Source organism: Prionailurus viverrinus, chromosome B4 (genome assembly GCF_022837055.1).
Source record: "Prionailurus viverrinus isolate Anna chromosome B4, UM_Priviv_1.0, whole genome shotgun sequence".
NCBI lineage: Eukaryota > Metazoa > Chordata > Mammalia > Carnivora > Felidae > Prionailurus > Prionailurus viverrinus.
In genome coordinates this window covers 133026255-133049945 of record NC_062567.1, presented here as the reverse complement: position 1 = coordinate 133049945, position 23691 = coordinate 133026255, and the positions used below count along the sequence as shown (strand labels likewise).

At 55.5% G+C, this 23691-nt stretch overlaps 1 protein-coding gene and 1 long non-coding RNA gene across 4 annotated transcripts in view; one reads left to right on the top strand and one right to left on the bottom strand.

Annotated features, from left to right (window-relative positions):
• Positions 1–8334: 8334 nt before the first annotated feature.
• LOC125170304 (uncharacterized) lies at positions 8335–15007 on the bottom strand. 2 transcript variants are annotated; one of them, XR_007153968.1, is made up of 3 exons: positions 14127–15007; positions 12163–12272; positions 8335–8393 (listed from the first exon to the last, which is right to left on the bottom strand). It is a non-coding gene; the product is annotated as an uncharacterized LOC125170304 (long non-coding RNA). The 2 variants fall into 2 exon arrangements; XR_007153969.1 differs by lacking the exon at positions 8335–8393 and having other exon boundaries at positions 10933–12272; positions 14127–14306; positions 14601–15007.
• LOC125170303 (NADH-cytochrome b5 reductase 3) overlaps positions 15008–23691 on the top strand; it is a 28707-nt gene continuing 20023 nt past the window's right edge. The window contains exons 1-2 of one of the 2 annotated variants that reach the window (XM_047866839.1): positions 15008–15154; positions 23010–23141. In XM_047866839.1, coding sequence (XP_047722795.1) covers positions 15134–15154; positions 23010–23141 — 153 coding nt within the window. In that variant the 5' untranslated portion in view covers positions 15008–15133. Of the gene's footprint in view, positions 15155–17189; positions 17211–23009; positions 23142–23691 lie in introns of those variants that run through there. The other variant, XM_047866838.1, reaches the window with a different exon arrangement.

The following is a 23691-nucleotide window of genomic DNA, read 5'->3' as shown; positions in this document are numbered from 1 at the left end:
TTGTTTTTGTTTTTTAAGGAGAATAGTAAATCCGTTTGAGGACATAATAGAAGAGGTGGGGCTCAGATGGGCCAAATCGGTCAGAATGCCCTGGAATGCATGGAGTTGGGGGAATGGAGAATGCATTCCTCTGACCCTCTCAACTACCCAGGAGGTGACCAGAGCTGGGGGATTGTCACCTTTGTACAGCTGAGGAAACAGAGGTCTTGAGAGGGGAAATGACCATGACAGAGAAAGCCCCTTGACCAGGTGGGAACCTGCCATGGCCATCCCACACACCCCCATGCCCACAGGGCCTGGGCCCCTTCATCTGCGGCCAGGAGCCCGTACCTTGGCTGGCAGCCTGGGCCTCGAGAGCCAGGACGTAAGGCTCTTGAGTGTCAGGGGCTTGAGCAACAGCTCTGTCTCCAGAGCACTCACCACTGACCCACGTGGCCCTGCGAGGTACCCCCTCCCGGAGGAGGGAGCGTGGCCCCACAGACGTGGTGTGTGAGGCACACAGGCGTCATCGTCTCCACACTGCTAATGGGGAAGCAGACTGCAGCCAAGTGACGCGTCCAAGGTCACACAGCCGGGAGGCGGGTGGACGGTCTGGGTCTCGAACCCAACGCCATCTGACAGTGGAGCCTGTGTTCTGTCCTCTGCCCAGCTTCCGCCGCATCGAGAGTCTGAATCCTCCTGAATCTGGGAGGCCGGCGCCTTGGGAACCCACCCCGGGACTCTCTCTGGACTCATTTCTTGTTCCCATGATGCTCTTCGTTGGGGCCACAGCCAGAAGCGTGGGAAGAGGCCGGGACTGCTAGTCTGGCAGCCAGCCGTGGGGCGTCTCCGGCTTTCCCGTGAGCCTCAGTTCTGGCCTCTGGGAAACCCTGCCCATATCCCACGCGGGGCTGCTGTGTGCGTCCCCGGGCCCTCACTGTGCTCCCTCTTCTCCTTGACCCTGAGTCTCTGTCTCCCCACGCTGTACCTGCAGCACAGGAAGCCTCACACGGTCGAGGTGTCTTGACCTCTGCAATCAGGACCACAGACGGGTCAGTTACTGAGGAAGTTCACTGAGTTAGCGGACCCGAGTCAAATGGAGGACCGTACCTCCAACGGTTGACTTTAACATGTGTAAGCGGACATCCCCTCGGGATCTGCTGGTGAGGACCCCAGACCCTCCTGGAGCCTGGGGCTGCCGCTGGAGACGGGATCGTGCTTCTTGCCTAGCCCACCCCCATCAAGCGGCCTCTGTGACTTCCAGGCGTGGCCCCCACAGCACAGCGAGGACCTCCAGAGGTTCGCCAGCCACGGGCACACAGACCCCTCCTGGGTTTTGCTGATTTCCTCCCCGTATTTCGTAGCCACCTCATCCGCCTAATTTGTAGAAGTGGTTTAAGCAACTTGCTTGTATCAAGCCTTCCCGTGGGATTCAAGTTTATTCTCATGGAAACCACCGCGCTTTTTCTGTTTTGCCCAAGTTTCAACACCTTACATAACACTTAATTCCTGGATCTCACTCGGGTGGGAGTGGCCTCGAGAGAAGCCAAATTGGCACTCCAGGCACCCTGTGGGCACGGAGAGATGGGGTGCCCACCAGGGGGGCACCTTCTCCCCCTGTTTTGTGTCAGCTGCAGGGACTCCGGGAGCACCTTCACAGCCAGAGTGGGATGCATCTCCCAAGGGCCGGTGCATAAACAGGTGTTGCTGGTGGTCCCCACTCCTCGTGTCCTGTGGGCGACGTCCTGTGGGTGACGGCCCAGCCTCTGGCCCCTTCCCCTCCCCAACACCAGGACACCCACCCACCCAGAGTTAGGGCCCCTTCTCCTTGTCGCCCCACTGTCATCCTGCACCGGGTCACCGAAAGCCTCTGGGGATTGATGAGGCACTCCATTACTAAGCCTCACGGAGGCCCATTCTTTTCTTTCAGTCAAGGCTGGGACTTGGGTAAAGCGAGAGAGGCAGCGTCATCAGGCCCCAGATTGAAGGGGGTGCCCCAAAGCAGTCCTTAGGACAAACAACCCAATGAACAGGGGGCACAGGGTCTGAATAGACATTTCGTCAAAGAAGATATGCAAATGGCCAACAAGCACAGGAAAAGACGCTCAACGTCACTAATCATGAGGCAAATGCAAATCAAAACCACGCTGAGGTAACACCTCGCAGCCACTGGATGGCTGCAATCAAAAAGAGAAGCAAGGGGGCGCCTGGGTGGCTCAGTTGGTTGAGCGTCCGCCTTCGGCTCAGGTCATGATCTCACGCTCCGTGAGTTCGAGCCCCGCATCGGGCTCTGTGCTGACAGCTCAGAGCCTGGAGCCTGTTTCAGATTCTGTGTCTCCCTCTCTCTCTGCCCCTCCCCCACTCATGCTCTGTCTCTCTGTCTCTCTCTCTCTCCCTCTCAAAAATAACAAAATAAACATTAAAAAGAATTTAAAAAAAAAACTGTGAACGACCTAAGTATCCATACACAGATGAATGGATAAATAGACCATATATCCAAGCAACAGAATGTTCTTCAGCCAGACCTTGGTTTCTAATGCCATTCTTCAGAAAGAGGAACCAAAGCTCCTTGGAGAAATGGCTGATTCTAAGCCTGGGGAAGGGTTTATAGGAAATAAGCCTGGGGCACCTTGTAGCACCAGGAACCAAGGAAATGTTTAAACACACACAATGCTGTGCTAAAGGGACGCGGGCCAACTGGAAGAGTTACCAATGGCCAAAGAAAGAAGGAGAGAATTGGACGATCACCCAAAGTAGGAAAATTTCTTTAAAAATATAGCCATGAGGGTCGCCTGGGTGGCTCCGTCGGTTAAGCGCCTGACTTCGGCTCAGGTCGTGATCTCGCGGTTCGTGGGTTCGAGCCCCGCGTCGGGCTCTCTGCTGACAGCTCAGAGCCTGGAACCTGCTTCAGATTCTGTGTCTCCCTCTCTCTCCGCCCCTTCCCCGCTCCCTCTGTCAGAGATAAATAAACATGAAAAACTTTTTTTTAAAGAAAAATATAGCTACAAGTCCATACTGTTATAAATCAATGATTGAATAAATAAGTGAAGAGGGGAGAGGAGACAAATCTCGCAGATACAAGAATTCCAAATAACTTATGCAGCTGCCCTGAACTTGGGGAGGTGGGCATAACTCTCGCTCGAGTGTACAGGTGCATAGAGGCTTCCTCCCAGAGTATAGATGATCTGATTGGATCCTTTGCAAGAACCCCATTAGGAGCATGTCATTATTGTAGCCACTTTACCGATGATGAAACTGAGACTCGGAGAGGCCAAGCTCTAGGTCACCCGAGTAGTAAACAGGGAACTTTGCAGCTCCTTGAGGGAGTCCTAGCCTGTTCCCCGCCATATGCCCTCGGATCTCACAGGGACTAGGGGTGTGATTGGCACTCAAAGAAATTGTCAAATGAGGGGCGCCTGGGTGGCTCAGTTGGTTAAGCTTCTGACCCTTGATTTCGGCTCAGGTCATGATCTCCCAGTTCTCGGGTTTGAGCCCCGCATTGGGTTCTGCGCTGACAGTGCGGAGCCTTCTTGGGATTCTCTCTCTCCCTCTTTCTCTGCTCTTCCCCCTGCTGTCAAAACAAACAAACAAACAAACAAGCAAACATTTAAAAAAATTGTCAAATGAGTGAAAGGAGAGGACAGGAGAGGGGACTGAGAGATCACAGTAGAGATTGGGTGCTCCTGAAGCCACTGCTGTGGGGCTGTGTGATCCCAGGCAGCTCCTGGACCTCTCTGAGTCTGTCTTGGGATCCTCATCTATAAGAAGGTGATAGGCTTTCCTGCCTCAGAGGTTGCTGTGAGAATAAAGTGAGGTCACTGGTGTGTCCTCATATGAACCTCATTCAAGACTCTAGAGGAAACACAACCTCAGCTCTAGAGTCTTCAGGAGTTACAAGTGGGGGGCTGGGTGGGGCTGGTCCACAGGTTGTGGCCAAGACGCCCATCTTCAGAAATCGGCATAAGGTGGCTGAAAGTGAGCAGCTCCCTGCTGCCTCCTCATCCCTGTGGGGCCCAGGGGCTTTTCTAGACCCACCTGGGTCTGTCCTCTGGCAGTGTGGCCCGCTCAGGAAGCAGATGCCATTAGAAACGTCTTTGTCCCGTTGTCCAAGAACCAAGCAGAGGTGGGAGTGGAAACCCAGCTTGAAACCCGGTGCAGCTGCCCACCAAGCCCTGGATCCCAGCGTGGGGCAGAGAAGGGCCATGTCCCAGAGGGGGACCTCCCTAAGCCTCCCGCGCCTTGCCCCAGCCCTGGGTCCACCTCTCTGGTCAGGGCTGGGAGCCTTTATTCCTCCGTGTGTTCTCAAGGAGCCCTGACCGTGCTGGAAGCCCTCTTCCTCTCACAGACAGGCTGCCGGCTTTCTGCCCCCGCCCGGCCCTTCCCCCGGGGCAGCCAGCGCAGGGAAAGGGAAGGAGGAAAATACAGGGGAAGACAGAGCCCAGATCACCATCTCTGATCCTATCTCTCCACAAAGGCAAAGCGCCTGGCACCCGGTGGCTCCCTTCCTCCTTTGCATAGTCACCCAGCCTTCTGAGGTTCTCTGAGCACCTTGCCATCCTCCCCTTGCCCAGGTCACACAGTAAGTCAGGAACGCAGTCTTTTCCAGCTCTAGGACCCAGTGGTGACTCCCAGTGGGTGGCAGTCAGCTCACTTCAACTGCCCTGTGGTCACTGGCTTGCTGACCCCTTCTCCTGGGGACCTTCCTGGGCCCACCGCTCACCAGCCCCGCGCTTTCAGTGGGAGTTACCCCGCCTCGAAGCCCGCCCCCACCCACCCCACCCCTGCTTGACTCCACCTCCCTCACCAGAATGGTGGCTAAGGGGAGGCACCTGACCCAAGATGGGCCAATCGGAGAGCGCCAGTCCCCAAAGAAGGGCATATGAGAAAACGGACCAATCAGGACCCTTCCCTAAGATTTCTTTCCTCAAACCAGTCTGGTGGGTGGCGGGAGGCGCGTCCCTGCGGGAAGGGGCCCAGAAGGACTGGAGAGAGGAAGCTCCCTGGATGAGAGAGGGAAAGATGTGCAGGAGCCAAGTCCTGGCAGCATCCAGGCCATTCCCAGCCTCTCCCAGGGCGCCTCCTTTGATTTGTTGAGCTCCTTCAAAGAGCCTTTAGTAAAGCCCTCCCTGGTTAGCGAAGTTTGAATCGGGTTTCTGCTCGGGCGGTAGGTAGCACATCACACGTGCTAAGGTCATGGACTCTGAAGCCAGCCAGCACTTAACCTTGGGTGCGTTCCTGAATAGCTCAGGACCTCAGTTTCCCCCACTGTAGCCCACACTTACCGCGGGGGTTAGCGGAGTTACAATAGCACCTGGCCACACCCGGAAGGCCAGACCGCCCCCCCCCCCCCCCCCCCCCCCCCCCCCGCCGACAGCCCGCGATGGACACTGTGAGACAGACTCAGAATTGCCCCCTCTCTCAATGGCTAACTTTGTTTTGGGGTGCAGCTCACCACGTATGGGACCCAGCACAGTGGTGCTGGAAGGTGCTCTGGAAGGGTGAAGGCTGTCATGCCCGGGTGCCCACCTCCTGCTCCCAAGGGTAGCTCCCTCCCAGGGCCTCTGGCTGCTCACACAAACAAACAGCCATTAGCCACGGGGTTGGACAGATCCGCCCAGATCTGCCTGAGCCCCGGGGTGCCCCCAGCTTGGACTCGGGCCGGGAATATGCTGTGCCCAACCCGGCTGTGCCAAGGAGCAACGAAACAGCTCTGTCGTGGGTTGAATAGTGTCCTCCAAAAAGATGTGTCCCCCCGGGGGCACCTGGGTGGCTCAGTCGGTTAAGCGGCCGGCTTCAGCTCAGGTCATGATCTCGCCATCTGTGAGTTCAAGCCCCGCGTTGGGCTCTCTGCTGACAGCTCAGAGCCTGGAGCCTGTTTCAGATTCTGTGTCTCCCTCTCTCTCTGACCCTCCCCCGTTCATGCTCTGTCTCTCTCTGTCTCAAAAATAAATAAATGTTTAAAAAAAAAAAAAAAGATGTGTCCCCCCCGAGAACCTTAGCCTGTGACCTCGTTTGGAAATAGGTCTTTGCAGATGTAATTATTTAAAGATTTCGAGATTAAATCATCCTGGATTTAGGGTGGGCCCTAAATCGAATGGCTGGTGTCCTTATGAGAAGAGGGGAGGACACAGATGCAGACAGAAGGCGGCGTGAAAATGGAGGCAGAGACCCCAGTGCCACAAGCTGAGAAACACCAGAGTTCAGGCAGCCGCCAGCGCCTAGGACAGAGAGGCGTAGGAACTAACTTCACTCCCTCAGGTCCTCCAGAGAGAACCAAACTCGATTTCAGACTTCTGGCCTCCTGAACTGTGAGCGAATAGCTTTCTGTTCGTGGAAGGCAGCCCGTTTGTCGTCATTTGGTAACGGCCACCCTAGAAAACTCTCACCTGCTCACACGATGTGCCATCTGGCAGTCTGGCCGTGTTGCCAGGAAGCTTTGAACTTGGCTCTTTCTTTGCCCACGCAGTTCCACGTCTAAGCACGTACCTTTTACAAAATAATCGGCAAAACAAAGAGGTACATGCAAGGGCATTGCCCACAGTATTGTCCAAAATGGTGACAAACTAGGAAAGAGCTAGATACCTATGCATGGAGCTTAGTCACATAAAGGCTAGTACTCCACACAGTGGGACATCGGGCAGCTGTTAAACACCATTACGTGGGACGCCTGGGTGGCTCAGCCAGTTAAGCATGGGACTTTGGCTCAGGTCATAATCTCCCGGTTTGTGAGTTTGAGCCCCGCGTTGGGCTCTGTGCTGACAGCTGAGAGCCTGGAGCCTGCTTTGGATTCTGTGTCCCCCTCTCTCTCTGCGCCTCCCCTGCTCACGCTCTGTCTCTCAAAAATAAATAAATGTTAAAAAAATTAAAAAATATATATATATATAAAGTAAAAAATAAGCACCATTATGTGTTAATGTCCAAAGAGATTATGTAGTCATATATGAAAAAAAAATGTTTCGAAACTGCCTATCCGCACAAAACAGATTTACTGTAGGAAAAGATCGCCAAATTGGACTTCATTAAAATTCAGAATTTCTGGTCATCAAAATACAACATAAAGAGGCTGATTTCGAAGGCCTGTTCTCCAACTAAGGGGCTATGAGACGTTGGGTGAACTATTTCAATCCTCTGCGCCTCAGTTTCTCATCTATAAAATGGGGAGGCTGTCTTCGTGAGGTTTGTTCCAGTTAACTGTTATTGCGTGACCAACCACTCTAAAACTTAGTGGTGTGAAACAGCAACGGTCTTCTTACTCTCTCACCTGTGTGAAATTGGAGCAGGGTTTGCAGGGGGTGGCTCAGCTCTGCTCCTCAGGGCGCCGGCTGAGGTGGCCCAACGGGGGCTGGAGGACCTGCTTCCAAGATGGCGTGCTCACATGGCTGGCAAGTTGGTGCTGGCTGTTGACTGGGAGGTCAGGTGAGCGGAGGGTCCGGGGCCTGGGCCCCTCTCCGAGGGGGCTTCTCTGTGGGCTGCTAGGACTTCCTCACAGCATGGTGGCCGGGTTTCAAGAGCAAGCATCTCAGGAGACGGGACGTGGAGGCCACCCATTTCCTATGGGCTGCCCCTCCCACCCCCGCCAATGGTAGAGTGTCACTTTTGCCATATTCTTTTTTTTTTTAAGTTTTAAATTTTTAATTTTTTAATTTGCATCCAAATTAGTTAGCGTCTAGTGCAACAGTGATTTCAGGAGTGGATTCCTTAGTGCCCCTTCCCCATGGAGCCCCTCCCCCCTCCCCCGACCCCTCCAGGAACCCTCAGTTTGTTCTCCATATTTATGAGTCTCTTCTGCTTTGTCCCCCTCCCTGTTTTTATATTATTTTTGTTTCCCTTCCCTTATGTTCATCTGTTCTGTCTCTTGAAGTCCTCATAGGAGTGAAGTCATATGATTTTTGTCTTTCTCTGACTAATTTCACTTAGCATACTACCCTCCAGTTCCATCCACGTAGTTGCAAATGGCAAGATTTCATTCTTTTTGATTGCCCAGTAATACTCCATTGTATATATAGACCACATCTTCTTTATCCATTCATCCATCGATCGACATTGGGCTCTTTCCATACTTTGGCTATTGTGGATAGTGCGGCTATAAACATGGGGGTGCGTGTGTCCCTTCGAAACAGCACACCCGTATCCCTTGGATAAATACGTTTGGTATTTATCCAATCCTCTGGATAAATAGTCGTGCAATTGCTGGGTCGTAGGGTGGTTCTATTTTTAGTTTTTTGAGGAACCTCCATTCTGTTTTCCAGAGTGGCTGCACCAGCTTGCATTCCCACCAACAACGCAAAAGAGATCCTCTTTCTCCGCATCCTCGCCAACATCTGTTGTTGTCCGAGTTGTGAATGTTAGCCATTCTGACGGGTGTAAGGTGGTACTTCATTGTGGTTTTGATTTGTATTCACTTCTGCCATATTCTATTGGTCAAGAAGTCACAGAACCCAGATTCAAGGGGAGGGGACCCAAACCCCCAATCTCTCAAAGGGTGGAATGTCAAAGAATTTACAGACATATTTTAAGACTGCCAAAGGGCTGCTTATGAGGATTAAGTCAAATCATGTAATCACAGTCTCAAAGGATCATCCCATAGATGACTTCTTAAATGCAATAGGGCTTTACAGGGTAAAGCCTGGCCGTTGGCTGAGCCAAGTGGTCAAAGCTAGCCTCACAGAAATGGAATAAACCGACAGGATTGCTGCTTCTTAAAGAAGCCATGCATACTCCTGCCTCAGGGCCTTTGCACTTGCTGTTCTCACTGCCTGGAATGCTCTTTCCCCAGTTATCCACAGGGCTTGCTTGCTGACTTCCTTCGGGTCTCTGCTTCAATGTCATCACCCCAGGAAGGCCTCTCTGGCCCCTACATAAAATTGCTACCCCCGTCTCCTTCTGGCCCTGCTCTGCCTTTCCTTTTCCACCAGACATTACATGCCTTTTTTTTTTTTTTTTAATTGTTTCTGCTTTATTCTGTTTTCCCCCATGAGAATGCCAGCTCTTCAAAGGCATTTTTGTCTTGCTCACTGCTGGACCCCCAGCACCTAGAATGATGCCTGGAACATAGTAGGTGCTTGGTAAAGATGTGAGGAATGAATACATGAATCTGGTGGTGGCAGCCCAAATGTCACCTCTTTTGTGAGGTCTCCCTTGATTTCACCCGCAAGTGAAAGGCCTTGACCTGGGGTTCCTCTGTTTTCAGCTTGCTGCTTAGGTGTGTCCCTGGGGACTGAGCCACATTCATCTGTCAGTCCCCAGCCTGCTCTCAGCATACCAGAGACACTCAGGTAATCACGCTTCCAGCTCTCACTTCCACCTGCCCACAGACCCAGATTTGGGAAGCAGTTTACATGTGGCATCTCAGTTAACCCTCAACATGGCCTTCTGAGATATGCGGATCACCCCTGTTTGTGGACGTGTCCCGGAGAGGAATGGTCACTGGCCCTAGACGGCTGGTTTGGGCAGAGCCAAGCCTAGAACCCTCGACTCCTGCTTTCCACGGAGCAGAGTGCATGAGAAGTACACACTGTCGGAGCACCTCGGGAGGACCTGAACCTCAGCCTCATCAGAACCTGAAGGGCCCCCAGGCTGGAAGCTGACACGGCAAGAGCCTCGGATTTATCATAAGAAGCCAGAAATCCTAAGTTGGCAATTAATTCAAATGAAGCCAAAACCCAGAACAGATTCTCCCGTGGGCTGGATGCCACCCTTCGGCCAGCACTTTGCGACCTGGCAAGTTCTATCTAGATTCTAGAACTTGCCTGCAAGTTCTGGCAAGGTTCTATCTAGATTCTAGATGGTCGTCTATTTTGTAGGCAAGAAAACAGGCCTAGAGAGGGGAGTGATTTGCCCAAGGTCACATGGCAAGAGCCAAGATTTTGAAAATTTCTGGTCTAGGGGCACCTGGGTGGCTCACTCAGTTAAGCATCCGGCTCTTGGTTTCAGCTCAGGTCGTGATCTCATAGTTCATGAGTTCGAGCCCCACGTCAGGTTCCACACTGTGCAGAGCCTGCTTGGGATTCTCTCTCTCTCTCCCTCTCTCTCTGCCCCTCTCTGCTTGTGCTCTTTCTCTCTCTCAAAATAAATACACTTTAAAAACAAAAAAGGAAAGAAAATTTCTGGTCTAGAGAAGGCAGTATTTTATGGGGAGTGACCCGGAGCTCCCCACCCCGGAGTCAGTCCCTGCCATTCGCTGTAAGGCAGCCCAGGCCAACAAGGAAGAGGGAAAACAGATGCCTAATTCCAGGGTCAGGCGGCCATGGGGAGAGCGAGTTTCAGAAGCAAATAGACCCGGGTTCAAACTCCAACCCAAACCCCCATCAGCTGTTGTGACATGTGGCCTCGGGCAAGGTTCTTCCCTCTCTGAGCCACGCCTCTCCTCCGTAAGCTGGGCACACGATACCCTGGGTAAGAAATGACTGGCTCCCGAGCTCGGCTGGGACTGTGCTTCGAGTACTTCCAAGGAGAACTGATGAGGTTGCCACATAGAATGCACACCGCCCCGATTCCTGTTTCTTCAACCTCCCTTTGTGCCCACACAAAGACTGTGCCAGAGCAGGCTGCTTGGCTTCCAAAGAGGCCTCGGCAGAACAGGTCTGGTAACCCTGGGGCTGACCTCCTGTCCCAGCACACCCTCCCTGTCCCAGCACTTTCACACACGGAGCAGGCGGCTGGATTCCACCATTAATGCTTCGACCTCTGGCTAGGTGGCCACCCCAGCTCTGCAGCTGCTGCTACTGTGTTCCCCTAGTTCCTCCTAGGGCAGGAGGTAATTAGGGCAGAAATGCCTCCCGGGTCCCCGCTGCACAGCCCCCTTCCCCACCCTAGCCCTGTGTCCCTCTTTCCCCGCCCCGGAGCCATTCTCTCCTCGGGCCTGGCCCCTTCTGAACTCCAGATGCCGGACCCCATTGACTCTCAGGCCTTTCCCGCCCCCTCTCCCACAGCCCCTTAAACTTACCCGGCTCATGCCAGGCCAGAGGCCTCCTGCCCCCCTTCCTGACCTGGTGGACCTCAGGCCCCATAGGTCCTGCCCGCCCCCTGAACGCTCTTTACATCCCCTGAGCATTAGTCTGAACCTTATGGCATGTCACTGGTCACTGCAGCTGCCCCCTGATTGGTCCCTGACCTTCAGTCTTGCTCGCCTCTGCCCACACTCCCCGCCTCCCACAGCCAGAGGAAGCTTTCTCTTTGGGGCTTGGACTCACGACCCGAGATCGACAGTCGCATGCTCTACCAACTGAGCCAGCCAGATGCCCCCAGAGGGAGCTTTCTAGAACTGTCTGGCAAGGGCCTTCCAAGCTCAAGTCCCTTCTTCCAGGGCTGTCATCTACTCTGACAGAAGGGCAGCTCATCCCAGCATTCAAGGCCCACCAATGTCACCTGCCTCATTTCTTGCATCTGACAACACCTGCCACACATGCTTTTATTCGCTACATCTGAGTTTAAAAATTATTCATCGGTACCCTGAAATTAGAATTGAACTGGATGTCCTATATCTTACTTGGCAACCCGAGTGTCAGTCCAAACATCCTAGACATCATGAGGTTTTAGTGTAATTTTTGATGCAGCAACTGGGACATACTTAACTACTAAAAAAAAGTTCATTGTTTAACTAAAATTCAAATTTAACTGGGCACCCTATATTTTTATCTGCGAAATTTGGCAACCTAGAACTTACACAGATAACAGGGACCGGGGAGGGGGGCTGTCAGGGGTCAGAGAGCCCCAACCTGGACCCAGAAACCCTGCCCATTATTCTGCCTGAAAGTCTCCTTCCCAAACGCCCACCCTCGTCCATGGAGCCCAGAGACTCCTCGGGAGGAGCTATTCCACTACTGGCCACTTCTCTCCTCTCCCTGGGCCTCAGCTTCCTCTTCTAGCAAATGAAACTAATGGTTTCTCCATCCTCTCAGTCTCTCCCAAGGATCAAACACCTGACTAGAGTAGGGGATTCCCAGCTGGCAGGGCGTGCCCAGAAGGCAAACAGGCTTGGGGGGAGTTTCTGTTCTTTGGCTCATGGAAGGACCTTGAGGAATGATTAGGATGGTCTTCCCCCAACCCAAAGCACCTTGTAAACCAGTTAAACCACCTCAGTGATAATTGATTCAGGCAAGCAGCATCCGCACATGCTAAAAATCACTGGATCAAAGTTTGTTGGGGATCAGGGCATTCACAGAGCATCCAAGGAGAAGTTACCTTATTGTAGGTAGACCGGGCCGGGCAACAACAGGGAACAGTCCATCACCTGCCCTCTGATCCGAAGGAGACCTGCCAGGTAAACTCCACGCTTAGCCTGGGATTAAACCCTGAACCAGAAAAAAAAAAATAACAGCCAGAAAGGACATTACATGGGCATCTGGGGCAATGGAACGTGGACCCGGGACTAGGTAACAGTATTGTATTGATGTTAAAGTTCCTGAACTTGATCACTGAACAGCGGTATGTCAGAGAACAGCCTTGTTCTTAGGAGAAATGTGGTGAAGTATTCAGAGGTGAAAGTCACATATCTGCAATTCTCTATGGCTCAGCAAAAGCAAACATAGGGAGGATGGGAGAGAAGAGAGACAGGTCAAATGGTAACAGCTGGGGAATCTGATAGTTCATTGTACGATTCTTGCAATTTCTCTGTCCATTGGGTATTTTTCCAAGCCTGAGGGCACACCCAGAAAAAAAATATCAGAATTAGAAGTGGTCTTGGGACTCCTGGGTGGCTCAGTCAGTTAAGCATCTGACTTTGGCTCAGGTCATGACATCTGACGGTTTGTGAGTTCCAGCCCCACGGCCGGGTCACTGCTGTCAGCACAGGGTCCTTTTCGGATCCTCTGTCCCCCTCTCTCCCTCTGGCCCTTCCCTGAGCACACACACACTCTCTCTCTCTCTCTCAAAAATAAACATTAAAGGGGCGCCTGGGTGGCGCAGTCGGCTAAGCGTCCGTCTTCAGCCAGGTCATGATCTCGCGGTCCGTGAGTTCGAGCCCCGCGTCGGGCTCTGGGCTGATGGCTCAGAGCCTGGAGCCTGTTTCCGATTCTGTGTCTCCCTCTCTCTCTCTGCCCCTCCCCCGTTCATGCTCTGTCTCTCTCTGTCCCAAAAATAAATAAACGTTGAAAAAAAAAAATTAAAAAAAAAAAAAAAAAGAAAAAAAAATTTAAAAATAAACATTAAAAAAAAAAAAAAAGAAAAAGTCTTAAAGACACCGTGCCCTCCCCCACCTCCCACAGAGGAAGACCCTGAATGGGGAAGGCCTGAGCCTGTCACACCAGTGAATGGCAGTTAAAACTACCCGCTTGAGGGGCGCCTGGGTGGCGCAGTCGGTTAAGCGTCCGACTTCAGCCAGGTCACGATCTTGCAGTCCGTGAGTTCGAGCCCCGCGTCAGGCTCTGGGCTGATGGCTCAGAGCCTGGAGCCTGTTTCTGATTCTGTGTCTCCCTCTCTCTCTGCCCCTCCCCCGTTCATGCTCTGTCTCTCTCTGTCCCAAAAATAAATAAACGTTGAAAAAAAAAAATTAAAAAAAAAAAAAAAACTACCCGCTTGATTTGAGTTCTAACAGCAGGAGGGGGCCACCTAATCAATGTCATCCTAGCCCCTCTCTCTGCTCCCCACATACCCCTCGACACTATGACCGCCCTACTGTCCTGCAGGAGGTGAGCAGTTCCCGTGGAGTCTGGGGAGAAATCTAGCCCTCCCTCTCCAAAGAAACAGAACTACTGTGATCTTAAAATTGTGATCAATAATTTTGATCAGCCGGTGGCTGGCTCAGTCGGTGGAGCATGCGACTCTTGATCTCAGGGTTGTGAGTTTGAGCCCCATGTTGGGCATAGAGATTACTAAATAATAGTAATATAATAATAATTAATTTTAAAATGTGACCAATACAACTGAAATCATGTCTAACTGATCTGCTCTCACATTTACCCTTGTAGTCTAAGGCAGCAGATCTCTTTCTCTGTCCCTCTCTCCACTGTCCCCAGTCCTCTTTTAAAACCAGCTGTTCACTCCCCCACAGGCCTAAATCTTCCCCACAGTCCCCCACATTCCGGTTCTCTCCACCCAGGCCCCCATACTGCCTCATCCCAACTTCACATCACACCACTGTGCCCCCAGCTCCGCTGTTCCAGTCCCTCTGGCTTTTGTGACCTTGTGTCTGTCCACCTTGTTCCTACCTCCAGGCTCTGCCCAGTTCCTTCTGCCTGGAAGGCCCAGTTCTCCGCCTGGCCAGAACCATGCTGCAGGAACACATCACCTGGCAGCCTGACCAAGTCAGATTATCAGGAGCTCACATCCGGGTCCAAGACCATTCCAGGAGGCTAGGGCCAGAGAGCCCCCCAGGGACCATCGTGGGCCTACACAGAGGAGATACTGTTAAATTCACTCATTCAACAAGTATTGAGCACCTACTGTATGCCAGGCTCTGTGCTAGGCTCCGGGCATGCATGCAAGGGACTTCAGAGCAGAGTCCTGCCCCCAGGGAGTACACAGTCCACTGGGATGCGGTGGGGCTGGGGGCAGACCATCCCCGATACAACACACGGGATGACTTCAGCTCCAAGCGAAGTGCTACGAAGACACAGGGTCAGCCTGGTGGGGGGGGGGGGGGGGGGGGGGGCAGGGCAGGACTTGAGTAGGAAACAGCTGACCTGACAGCCAAACAGTAAGCCAGGGCTGGCCCTGGGGCAGCTGGGGATAGTGTCCCGGAGAGAGAGAACAGCACGTTCACAGGCCTGGAGGGGGCCTGAGCTAAACCGAGTCGGGAATATGGAGGCCTGTGAGGCCCAGCACCGCGCTCAGGGCCACCCTGCGAAGTTAGGCCAGGCGTGGCCTGGTGGTTTCCGGATTTTAAGTTCCGGATCCCATCGGGGGAGGGCGCCACCTTCCCCCTCTCTGGCGACGAGCGCGAGGGGAGAGGGGGGCCCTGGGAAGGCCGACGTCCCACCCGAGGCCGCCCAGCGGGCCCGGGCCCGGCCGAGCGCTAGCGGGGCGACCCCACCGCGGGCCACGTGCCGTGCGCGGGGTCCCCCCGCCGCCGCCCCTTCCTCGCGGCGGCGTGAGGGGCGGGGCCGCCCGCTCGGCCCCGCCCCTCCTCCGAGGGTGACGCCGCCAGGGGGCGGGCCCTGGGCGCGGCGGCCCGACTGTCTCGGCGGCGGCGGAGCGAGCGAGGAGCGGCGCCACCATGGGGGCCCAGCTGAGCACGGTAGGCGGGGAGGGGGCGCGGGGGGCGCGGGGAGCGCGGGGGGGCAGGGACGGGGCCGCGGGGTCGGGAGCACGGGGCCCCCCCATCCGCCCCGCGCGTGCCCGGTGGGCGCCGTGACTCACGCCCCGGCCCTCCATGGCCGGGACCCAGCCCTCCTCCCGAGGGGCGTGCGGGCGGCGGGCACCCGGCTGACGGGCACTGGGGCGCCCCGCCGCCGCCCGCATCCCTCCGGGTCCCGCCCCGTGGAGGGCGGAGCGGGCTGCGCGTGAGCCCTGCGAGCGAGGGTGGGAGAGAGGGTGTGGCTGGGAAAGTTGGCGTGTGCCCGAGTGTGCGAGTGTGCACGAGAGTGCGTGTGAGAATGCGAGTGCGCGCGAGTCGGTGAGTGCACGTGTGTGGCCGAGTGTGAACATGACACGGCGGGGTGTGCTGTGACCTGTGAGCGTGCACGAGAGTGCGCGAGCGCCCACGGGTGTGTGTGTGTGTGTGTGCAGATGTGTGGCTGAGTGTGAGCATACGGAGTGGGTGTGGTGTGAGGTGCGAGTACAGGAGAGTATGAGTGAGAGGGTGTGTGGCCGAGTGCACGTGCGTGAGAGTTTCTGCGAGCGCGTGAATGTGGGAGGGGGCGCGTGCGGGCGATGCGGCTGCATGGCAGGGTTCGTGGCTTCTCCGGACACCGGTGACCACGCTGCACCCCCTGCCTGCTGCTGCGGGGCTGCAAGACTTGTGAGGCCCTCGCGAGGAACCCGGTTTCACAGATGAAGAAACTCGACTCACACTTGGCCGCCTTCCCATGCTGGGGGTGGTGGTGCTGAACTTGTGGGGCTCCAAAGTCCACCATCATGCTGTCACTTTTGGGACTCCCGGTGCCTCCCTCCCCCTCCTCCCCTGCCCGCCTCCTCTCTGGGATTTCTCAAAAGCCACAGTGGAGGGCCTGGGGATGGGTGCTCCAGCCTCCCTCCTGCCCCCCACCCCCGGACGTGCTCTGGTCCCGGGAGCTGGCTGGGCACCGGGAGCAGTGGCAGGGCGGGCGTCAAGAGGATTAGGCCCAGAGCCACTTGCGTCCGCAGCCACCTCCACCCCAAGCGCCTGCCTCTTCCCTCTGGCTCTGTGAGGCTCCTGCTCAGGATGAGGCAAATGGTTCTCTTGGCCCCCGGGTGTTTGTTCCTGCAGTTGTGGCCCAGCCCAGGACTCTGGGGGACATCCAGACCTAGGAGCAGCCTTGCCCAGGGCAAACCTGTGGGCATTACTGAGGGTAACGTCCTGACCCTCCTCCTTCGTTACTCAACCCCGCCCCCGGACCCCCACCCCTGCTGTTTTCCCACAGCGCTTCTCACTTTCTAGCTGGTGCTGGTTGGATTTGTCACTGTGCCCCCAGCAGGTGGCCGCTCCATACATTTTGCCAAGGCCCCCTTGCAACCCCCTTGTGAGTTAGGAGACTCACCAGCTCCACGGCCCCCTCTGTCCAAGAGGTGGGCAGGGATTGACCTGCTGGGGTCCCCACGTAGCCCAAAATGCCCACAGCAGACCCTAGCCGGGCCTCCTGGCACACCAGCTCCACAGGGTCTGCGGGAGGCCGGCTCAGGCTCTGGGCACCAGACTCTTATCTGGGGTGTACAGGCTTTGCAGGAGGCCTCCTCCTATACTCCAGGGGGCCCCAGCTCAGGGACTGGCACTTGGGGGAACATCGGGGGTTTGGCCTGCCAGCCGGGACCGTGGCTCCCCTGCCCCCGGCACATCCGTGAGTGCTCAGTGGGCCCCGATAGACCGCCACGACAGGTAGAGTCCCAGGCTCCCTCGCTGCCCCCGCAGCTCTGTGGCTCTTCCGTGGCCCTTGCCCCTAGCTCCAGGGGAGCGGGACTGTGTCTCCTCCATGGAAAGTGGCTCTGCTGTCCACCTGCCCCTCCTCCTGGGTGCACTTCCCCCACGGTTCCGAGCCAGGAGCCCCCGCTGCAGAACTTCCTCCACTCCCTCCCACTTCCTCCCACTTCCTGAGAAGGGGACCCAGAGGGAGGTGGACACTCAGATCCCAGCGGGGCGGCTGGCGGGCGGCAGGCAGGTAAGCCTCAGCACCGGGAGCCGGCCCCCCGGGAGGGCTAGGCCTGTGCTCAGACCCCACCTGGGTAGAGCGGGTGCCCGGGTCCCAGTAGGGAACTCCACAGAGTGGGGCAGCTGGGCAGGGTGCCGTGTGGGGGGCAGCAGGGTTGCCCATCCCCTCAGCAATGGTGGGTGAGCTGGGGGCGCCCTGGAGACATCCTGGGACTCTGGCTGCCCCTTTCCCTCTCTCTTTCTGTGTCAGCAGAGGTGAGGAAAAGCAGGTGGTGGGTTTCCCGGTGGGCCGAGCACGGCCTGCGGGGCACCAGGTCAATGCCTGGGGGGCAGCTGTCCCCTAGATCCCCCCGAGGGGCTGTGGTGACTGTGTGTGTGCGCGTGTGTGCGCGCATGTGTGCATACACATGTGTACGTGTGTGTGTCTGAGCAGCAAGGCCGAGGAGGAGCTGGGGTGGGGCCTTGGCTTCCACCATCTGCCTCCTGTTTACTCTGTCCACGACTTGCAGGGGTGGGGGTGGTACCGTGGACTAGGAGGGGCTGCAGAGTTCATTCTGCCCCCAGGTTGTAGGAACAGGGCATCCCTACCCCTTGTGGATCTGGTAGAGCCTCCACCTTTAACTTTCCCCGGACTCCCTTTCCCCGGACTGTGTCTGTCTTCCCCACTGGCTTGAGCTCCTCAGGGGCAGGGTCCCCTGGCTGGTGTTCCCCGAATCCCCCGTGAGTCCCGATAGGTGTGCTCACTGGGGTTTATGGCCTGAAGGACTGACTGACAGCGAGGGTCTGCCCACAGCTGCCTCCCCAGGTAGGAGTTCGTACATATGCAGAGTCCACAGGCGCAGAGAGGCAGGGCGGTACGGTGACTCAGTGCGTGGACTCGGTCATGTGCCTGGGTTCACATCCTGGCCCTCGGGCCAGGTCTTTCACCCAGGCCTGTTTCCTCGCCCGAAATGGGGGTGGTATCAGCTCCCGTCTCCTAGGCTTGAGGATTATGTGAGATAATGGGAGCAAAGCAGCTGTACCTCGCTCTGCATAGCCCAGTTTTGGGGACCGGAGGCTGGAAGGAAGGCTGCTGCTGACATTTATCAGCTGCCCACACGGGCGGCTCCTTCCGGCCATGGCTCTGATCCTAGCATCCCTCCACGCGGTAGGCGTGCCTCACCAATGTGGAGCTGCCAGGAAGCCAGGATCGAAGCTAGGATCATAGCCACCCCAGCCTGTGCTCTGTGGAGGACTTTGGGTCTTCAAAGGGACAAGATGAGCTGGTGCCCCGCCCTCACCCGGGAGGGATCTGGCCTCTTGCCCTGACTCCTGAAACTTCCAGGCAAAATAAAGAGTCAGACAGAGACTGGGGTGGGGGGGAGGGGGAGGTTGTTGCTGTCCCTTCACGAATTTATCCACACATGTTTATTGAGTGTCCCTGCTCTGAGCTCTGGGGATGCAATGGTGATGAGACCACAGATTCCCCCACCCCCCCCACCCCTGCCCCTTCTGGGGCTTCTGATCTAGGATCTGCTGTTTCACGGCGACTGTGACCACACGTAGGCTCTGGCCCAGCCGTTTGAGCCACGGCTGGCATCCCGGGTACGCGAGGCTGGCACTTGGAAGCTGGAAGGTCTGGGCTAGGGCTGCGGCCTCCACCCAGGGCCTCCCTGAGCCTCGGTTTCCTCATTTGTTAAATGAAGAATGCAGTTGGCCTATTTCCTACCGCTGTGGGTCAGTGAGGAAATGCAGGGGAAGGTTCTCTGCAGATTGTACAATGAGCTGCAGGCCAAGCGGCTGTGTTGGGGGAAATCGAAACCCCGGGGAGCACCAGACACAACTCCAGCTGGCTCTCACTGTCCTTCAAGTTCATCTCCAGGGCTCCCTACGATGCAAACCTAACCTCACTCCACTTTCTCCCTCACCAGTGTTCCCCATGGATATGGCTTCTCCGCTTGACATGGCAGGGCCCGTAGCAGAGGAATCTGCAGAATAGTCCTCAGTCCCAGGGGAGTTTAGAGAGGGGAGCAGGGGGCTATGGGAGTCTGCTGAGGGCCTGATGAGCTAGGGAGGGGCCAGTCAGGGAAGATTTGACATTTAGACTGGGGTCTGAGGATGAGCAGGAGTTTCCTGGCTGGATGAGGGAAGAGGAAGGGCATCTGGGGCAGAAAGAAGAGTGTGCAAAGGCCTGAGGAAAGGCTTTTGGCCAGCGTTACGGCCACATAGCAGGGGCCGTGAGTGGAGGCAGGCAGCGGGGAGCCATCGTGGGTGCTTGAGGAGGGGACGGGTGGCCTGTTGGTTTGGCAGTTGGGGCCTCATCACGAGAGGCAGGGTATGAGGCTGTGGGATTCGGGCCTTGGGCTCTGTGGCTGGGGCACAGAGAGGGCATCTGTCCTGGGAGGTGGCTCGGGAAGGGCTAGACGGGCCTGGGGTTGAGTCCTGGCTCCACCCTTGACTTGCTGTAGGACCACGTGCAAGTCACTTAACGTCTCTGAGAAACTGGGACAGTAGCATGACTTGTGAGTGTGGTCCCCCAAGGGTCGGCTGTGGTGCACCTGGGACAAGACACTGACCTTCTCTGGGCCTCAGTTTCCTTATCTGTAACCTGGTGATAATCACAGCGCCTACAGCCAAGGCGAAAACGAGGATTATCTCAGGGAGCTCACGTCCCACTCCTGGAGCCGTGCCAGCTTGGGAACGTTTGCTGCGTCTGCTCTGTGCACGGCCCTCTCACCTGTCTTCCTGTCCTCCCCAGCCCTGGAGGAGACCGTCCTCTTGCAGTTGAGGGGGGTGGGGCCTGGAGAGGCCAGGATTCTCTCCTGAGGTCCTGAGCTGGGGCTTTAACGAGGGCCTTTAAAGAGACCCAGGATGGGTAGAACGCTGTGCGGTGCCTGGGACGCGGTAGGTGCTGGTTAAATGTGCGGCCCGCCAGAGACCCCTGCCGCATGGTGGGTGGGGCTGGAGAGGGGAGCCTTGGCTGGCTCCCACAGCCCGTTCCTTCGGACCCATCAATCACAGACCAGGGGCTCTGTGGGGTGAGACCTGGACCGCACTCAGCCTGGAGGCCCTGCCTGGGAGAGAGACACCTTGTTCTAAGCCCGACAAAGCGCGCCTGTAACCACAGCCCACAGCCGCAACAGGGTAACTTGAAGCCGCCGGGCCGGTTTGGGGAGCAGGGGCCAGGCCTGGCGCGGGATCTTGGTGCTTCTGCCCTTCCTTCACTTGGGTATTCCGTCTCCCCAGTGGTAGAGGCCCACCGAGGGTGTCAAGAGAAGCTCCTGTGTGTGCGCCCACATCCCTCTGTGGCCTGGGTACCCTTGTCTCATCTCATATCTTGACTCCCCCAGGAGGTGGGCCGAGCGGTAGCTCTTACCTTCCTTCTACAGATGAGACACTGAGGCTCAGGTGCTCGGCCAGAGCACCCTCCCTGGGTTGACACAAAGTGGGAATCCCGGCAAGGCTTCCAGGAAGCCAGGGAGCAGTAGGGTGGGCCTTGAGAGAGCAGGGTCCTCTCACCCAGCCCCGAGTAGGGCAAGGACCACCTCCAAGTCTATTCACTACCTCAGGAAGCCCACAAAGGAAGCAGAGAGGCCTCCGTGCCAGCAGAGAACTTGGCTCTGAGCTTCCTGGCAACCAAGGCAAAAAAGGGATCCAGTAGGATTATGATAAGAAGAACACATGGTCGTTTGGTGAGAGAACCGAAGTCAGGGAGGTGTACTGGTCATGGGTGCCGAACAAAACCTAAGACAGCTTTCTGGAGAAGCAGTGTTTTGTGCTCCCAGCTTCACTGTTTGAACCACCGTTGTGGCCTTCTCCCCACCCCAGCCCTAGTTTTATTTTGAAGTTATTTCAAACTTACAGTGAAGTTGCAAGAATGCACGAAGAATTCTTGTAAACTTTTTTCCCAGGTGGCCCAACTGTAAACGTTTATTGTATTTGCTTTGTTACGTGTGTGTGCATATTTTATTTTTTTTTTAATTATCTGAGAGTAAGTTACAGACACAGTGTCCCTAAGTACTTCAGTGGGTGCCTCCTAAGAGCAAGGATGTTCTGTTGCCTAATTACAGGGCAGTGATCAAATCAGGAAAGTAGCATTGATCCAATGCTCGTGTCTAATCTGTGGGCCTTAATTCATATTTTGCCAATTGCCTCAGTATTGACGTTTATAACTGTTTTATTTTTGGCCCAGGATTCAATCCAAAACCACACATCACATTCCGTTGCTCTGTCTCTCTGGCCTCTGTGTTGGTTCCCTAGGACTGTGTAAAAAATCACCACAAACTAGCGTAAAAGAAATGACTCCCTTACGGTTCTGGAGGCCAGAAGTCTGAAATGAAGGTATTGGCAGATCACCTGTCTGTCTGGAAATCTAGGGGAGGGTCCTTCTTGTCTCCTCTTGCTTCTGGTGGCTGTCGGTGACACTTGTCACGGAGTTTAGGGCCCACCAGGGTATTCCAAGATGATCTCGTCTCAAGACCCTTAGTTGAGTTGCATCTACAAAGACCCTTTTTCCAGGTGAGGACACATTCCCAGGATCTGGATGGATTTATCTTTTGGGGGCCACCGTTCAACCCACTAGAGCTTTCTTTAATCTGGACCGGTTCTCCACCCTTTCTTTGTTTTTGTTTTTTTTGTGTGTGTGCCATTGACATTTTTGAGGAGCCCTGGCCAGTTACTCTGGAGAATAGCCCTCACTGTTTCCTCATGGCTGTAGACAGATGAAATGATCCCATTTCACAGACGGAGAAGCAGCTCGGAGAGGCTAAGTGATTTGCCCAGGGACAAAAAAACAGCTGGAAAGTACAGGTGGCCAGTCGTCTTTCTTTGCAAGGTTGTTCTCTCCAAATGAACCTAAGCAGTGAGCTATCTGCCGTGAGATTTGGGTTTTGTCTGTTTTTCAAAAATCGAAACCACCTCTTAGGGTCTTTCCGAGGTTGAGATGTGGGGGGCAGGGCGTTGGCAAGGAGGAGCCTCTGAGGGTCACACAGCACGGTGAGCGTGGGCCGGTAGTTGAAGAGTGTGACCGAGGAAGCAAGTGGACTCAGGTTCAAATTGCAGCTCCCCACCCACCAGCTGTGTGAGTGTGGGCAAGTTGCTTCACCCCTCTGAGCTGTTTGCTCATCTGCAACCCTCTGAGGGTTGTCCTGGGATGAACACCTGTGTGGGGCTCAGCGTGGTGCTGAGCAGTAGACTCTCAGAGCTTCAGGGGACCTTGCAGGTCACCTGGTCCAGTTCAGAGAGGGGAAGGGACTTACCTAGGATCACACAGCCAACAAGGAGCAGAGCTTCCCAGTGTCCAGTTCAGTGCCTCAGCTGTCCCCCACACCTGAGGGCGGAATCCTGGGGCTCAGGGGTTTGTCCGTCTAAATAGAGCTAGCACTTGAGATCACTTAGTAGGACCAGGGAAACTGACTAAAGGAAGGGAAGGAGGGAGGGAGCACAGGCACACAGTGCTCAAGGTTAAGCATAGTTACTTGTGAGCTTTACTCTGAGCTTCCTAGCAGCCAGAGTGAAAAGGGATACGTGCCCAGTTAGGTAGCTTTCTTTGTCCTGGTTCATCTGGGAAATGGAGCTTTTCCAGTGACTTTGGAATAACTGATAGGTTTCACGTGTCTTGTTTTTGTAACTTCTCCCAGCCGACGCCAAAGTAGGTGATGGGGTTCCCTGGATGAGGATGGTGGGGGAGAGGGTGCTCCTGGAAGAGGGGACAGCATGAGCAGAGAGAGGCCTGGAGGTGTGAAACAACTGGTGTGTTTGCGGGAAAGACAGACGGCAGGCCCCTCCCCGTGCCCACGCTGACCTCGTGGGTCTGTCACTGTCATTTCAGTTGGGCCACGTGGTCCTCTCCCCAGTCTGGTTCCTCTACAACCTGCTCATGAAGCTGTTCCATCGCTCCACCCCGGCCATCACCCTTGAGAGCCCGGACATCAAGTACCCGCTGAGGCTCATCGACAAGGAGGTGAGTGCCAGTCACCATAGGGGCAGGGTATGGGCCCCCAGAGGCTCCTCTGTCTCCCTGCCTGCATCACAGTGTTTGTTGGCACCTGCTGTGTGCCCAGGGCATGCCCCCCTCCCCCCCCCCCCGAAGTAGGTCCTATTGTCTGCCCATCTCACAGATGGGAAAATTGAAGTGATGTCCCTTTCTTTTAGATGTTATTTTTTTAAATGTTCATTTTTTTTTTTTCAACGTTTATTTATTTTGGGGACAGAGAGAGACACAGCATGAACGGGGGAGGGGCAGAGAGAGAGGGAGACACAGAATCGGAAACAGGCTCCAGGCTCTGAGCCATCAGCCCAGAGCCTGATGCGGGGCTCGAACTCACAGACCGCGAGATCGTGACCTGGCTGAAGTCGGACGCTTAACTGACTGCGCCACCCAGGCGCCCCTAAATGTTTATTCATTTTTGAAAGACAGAGAGACAGAGCACAAGCAGGGGTGGGGCAGAGAGAGAGGGGGACACAGAATCCGAAGCAGGCTCCAGGCTCCGAGCTGTCAGCACAGAGCCGGA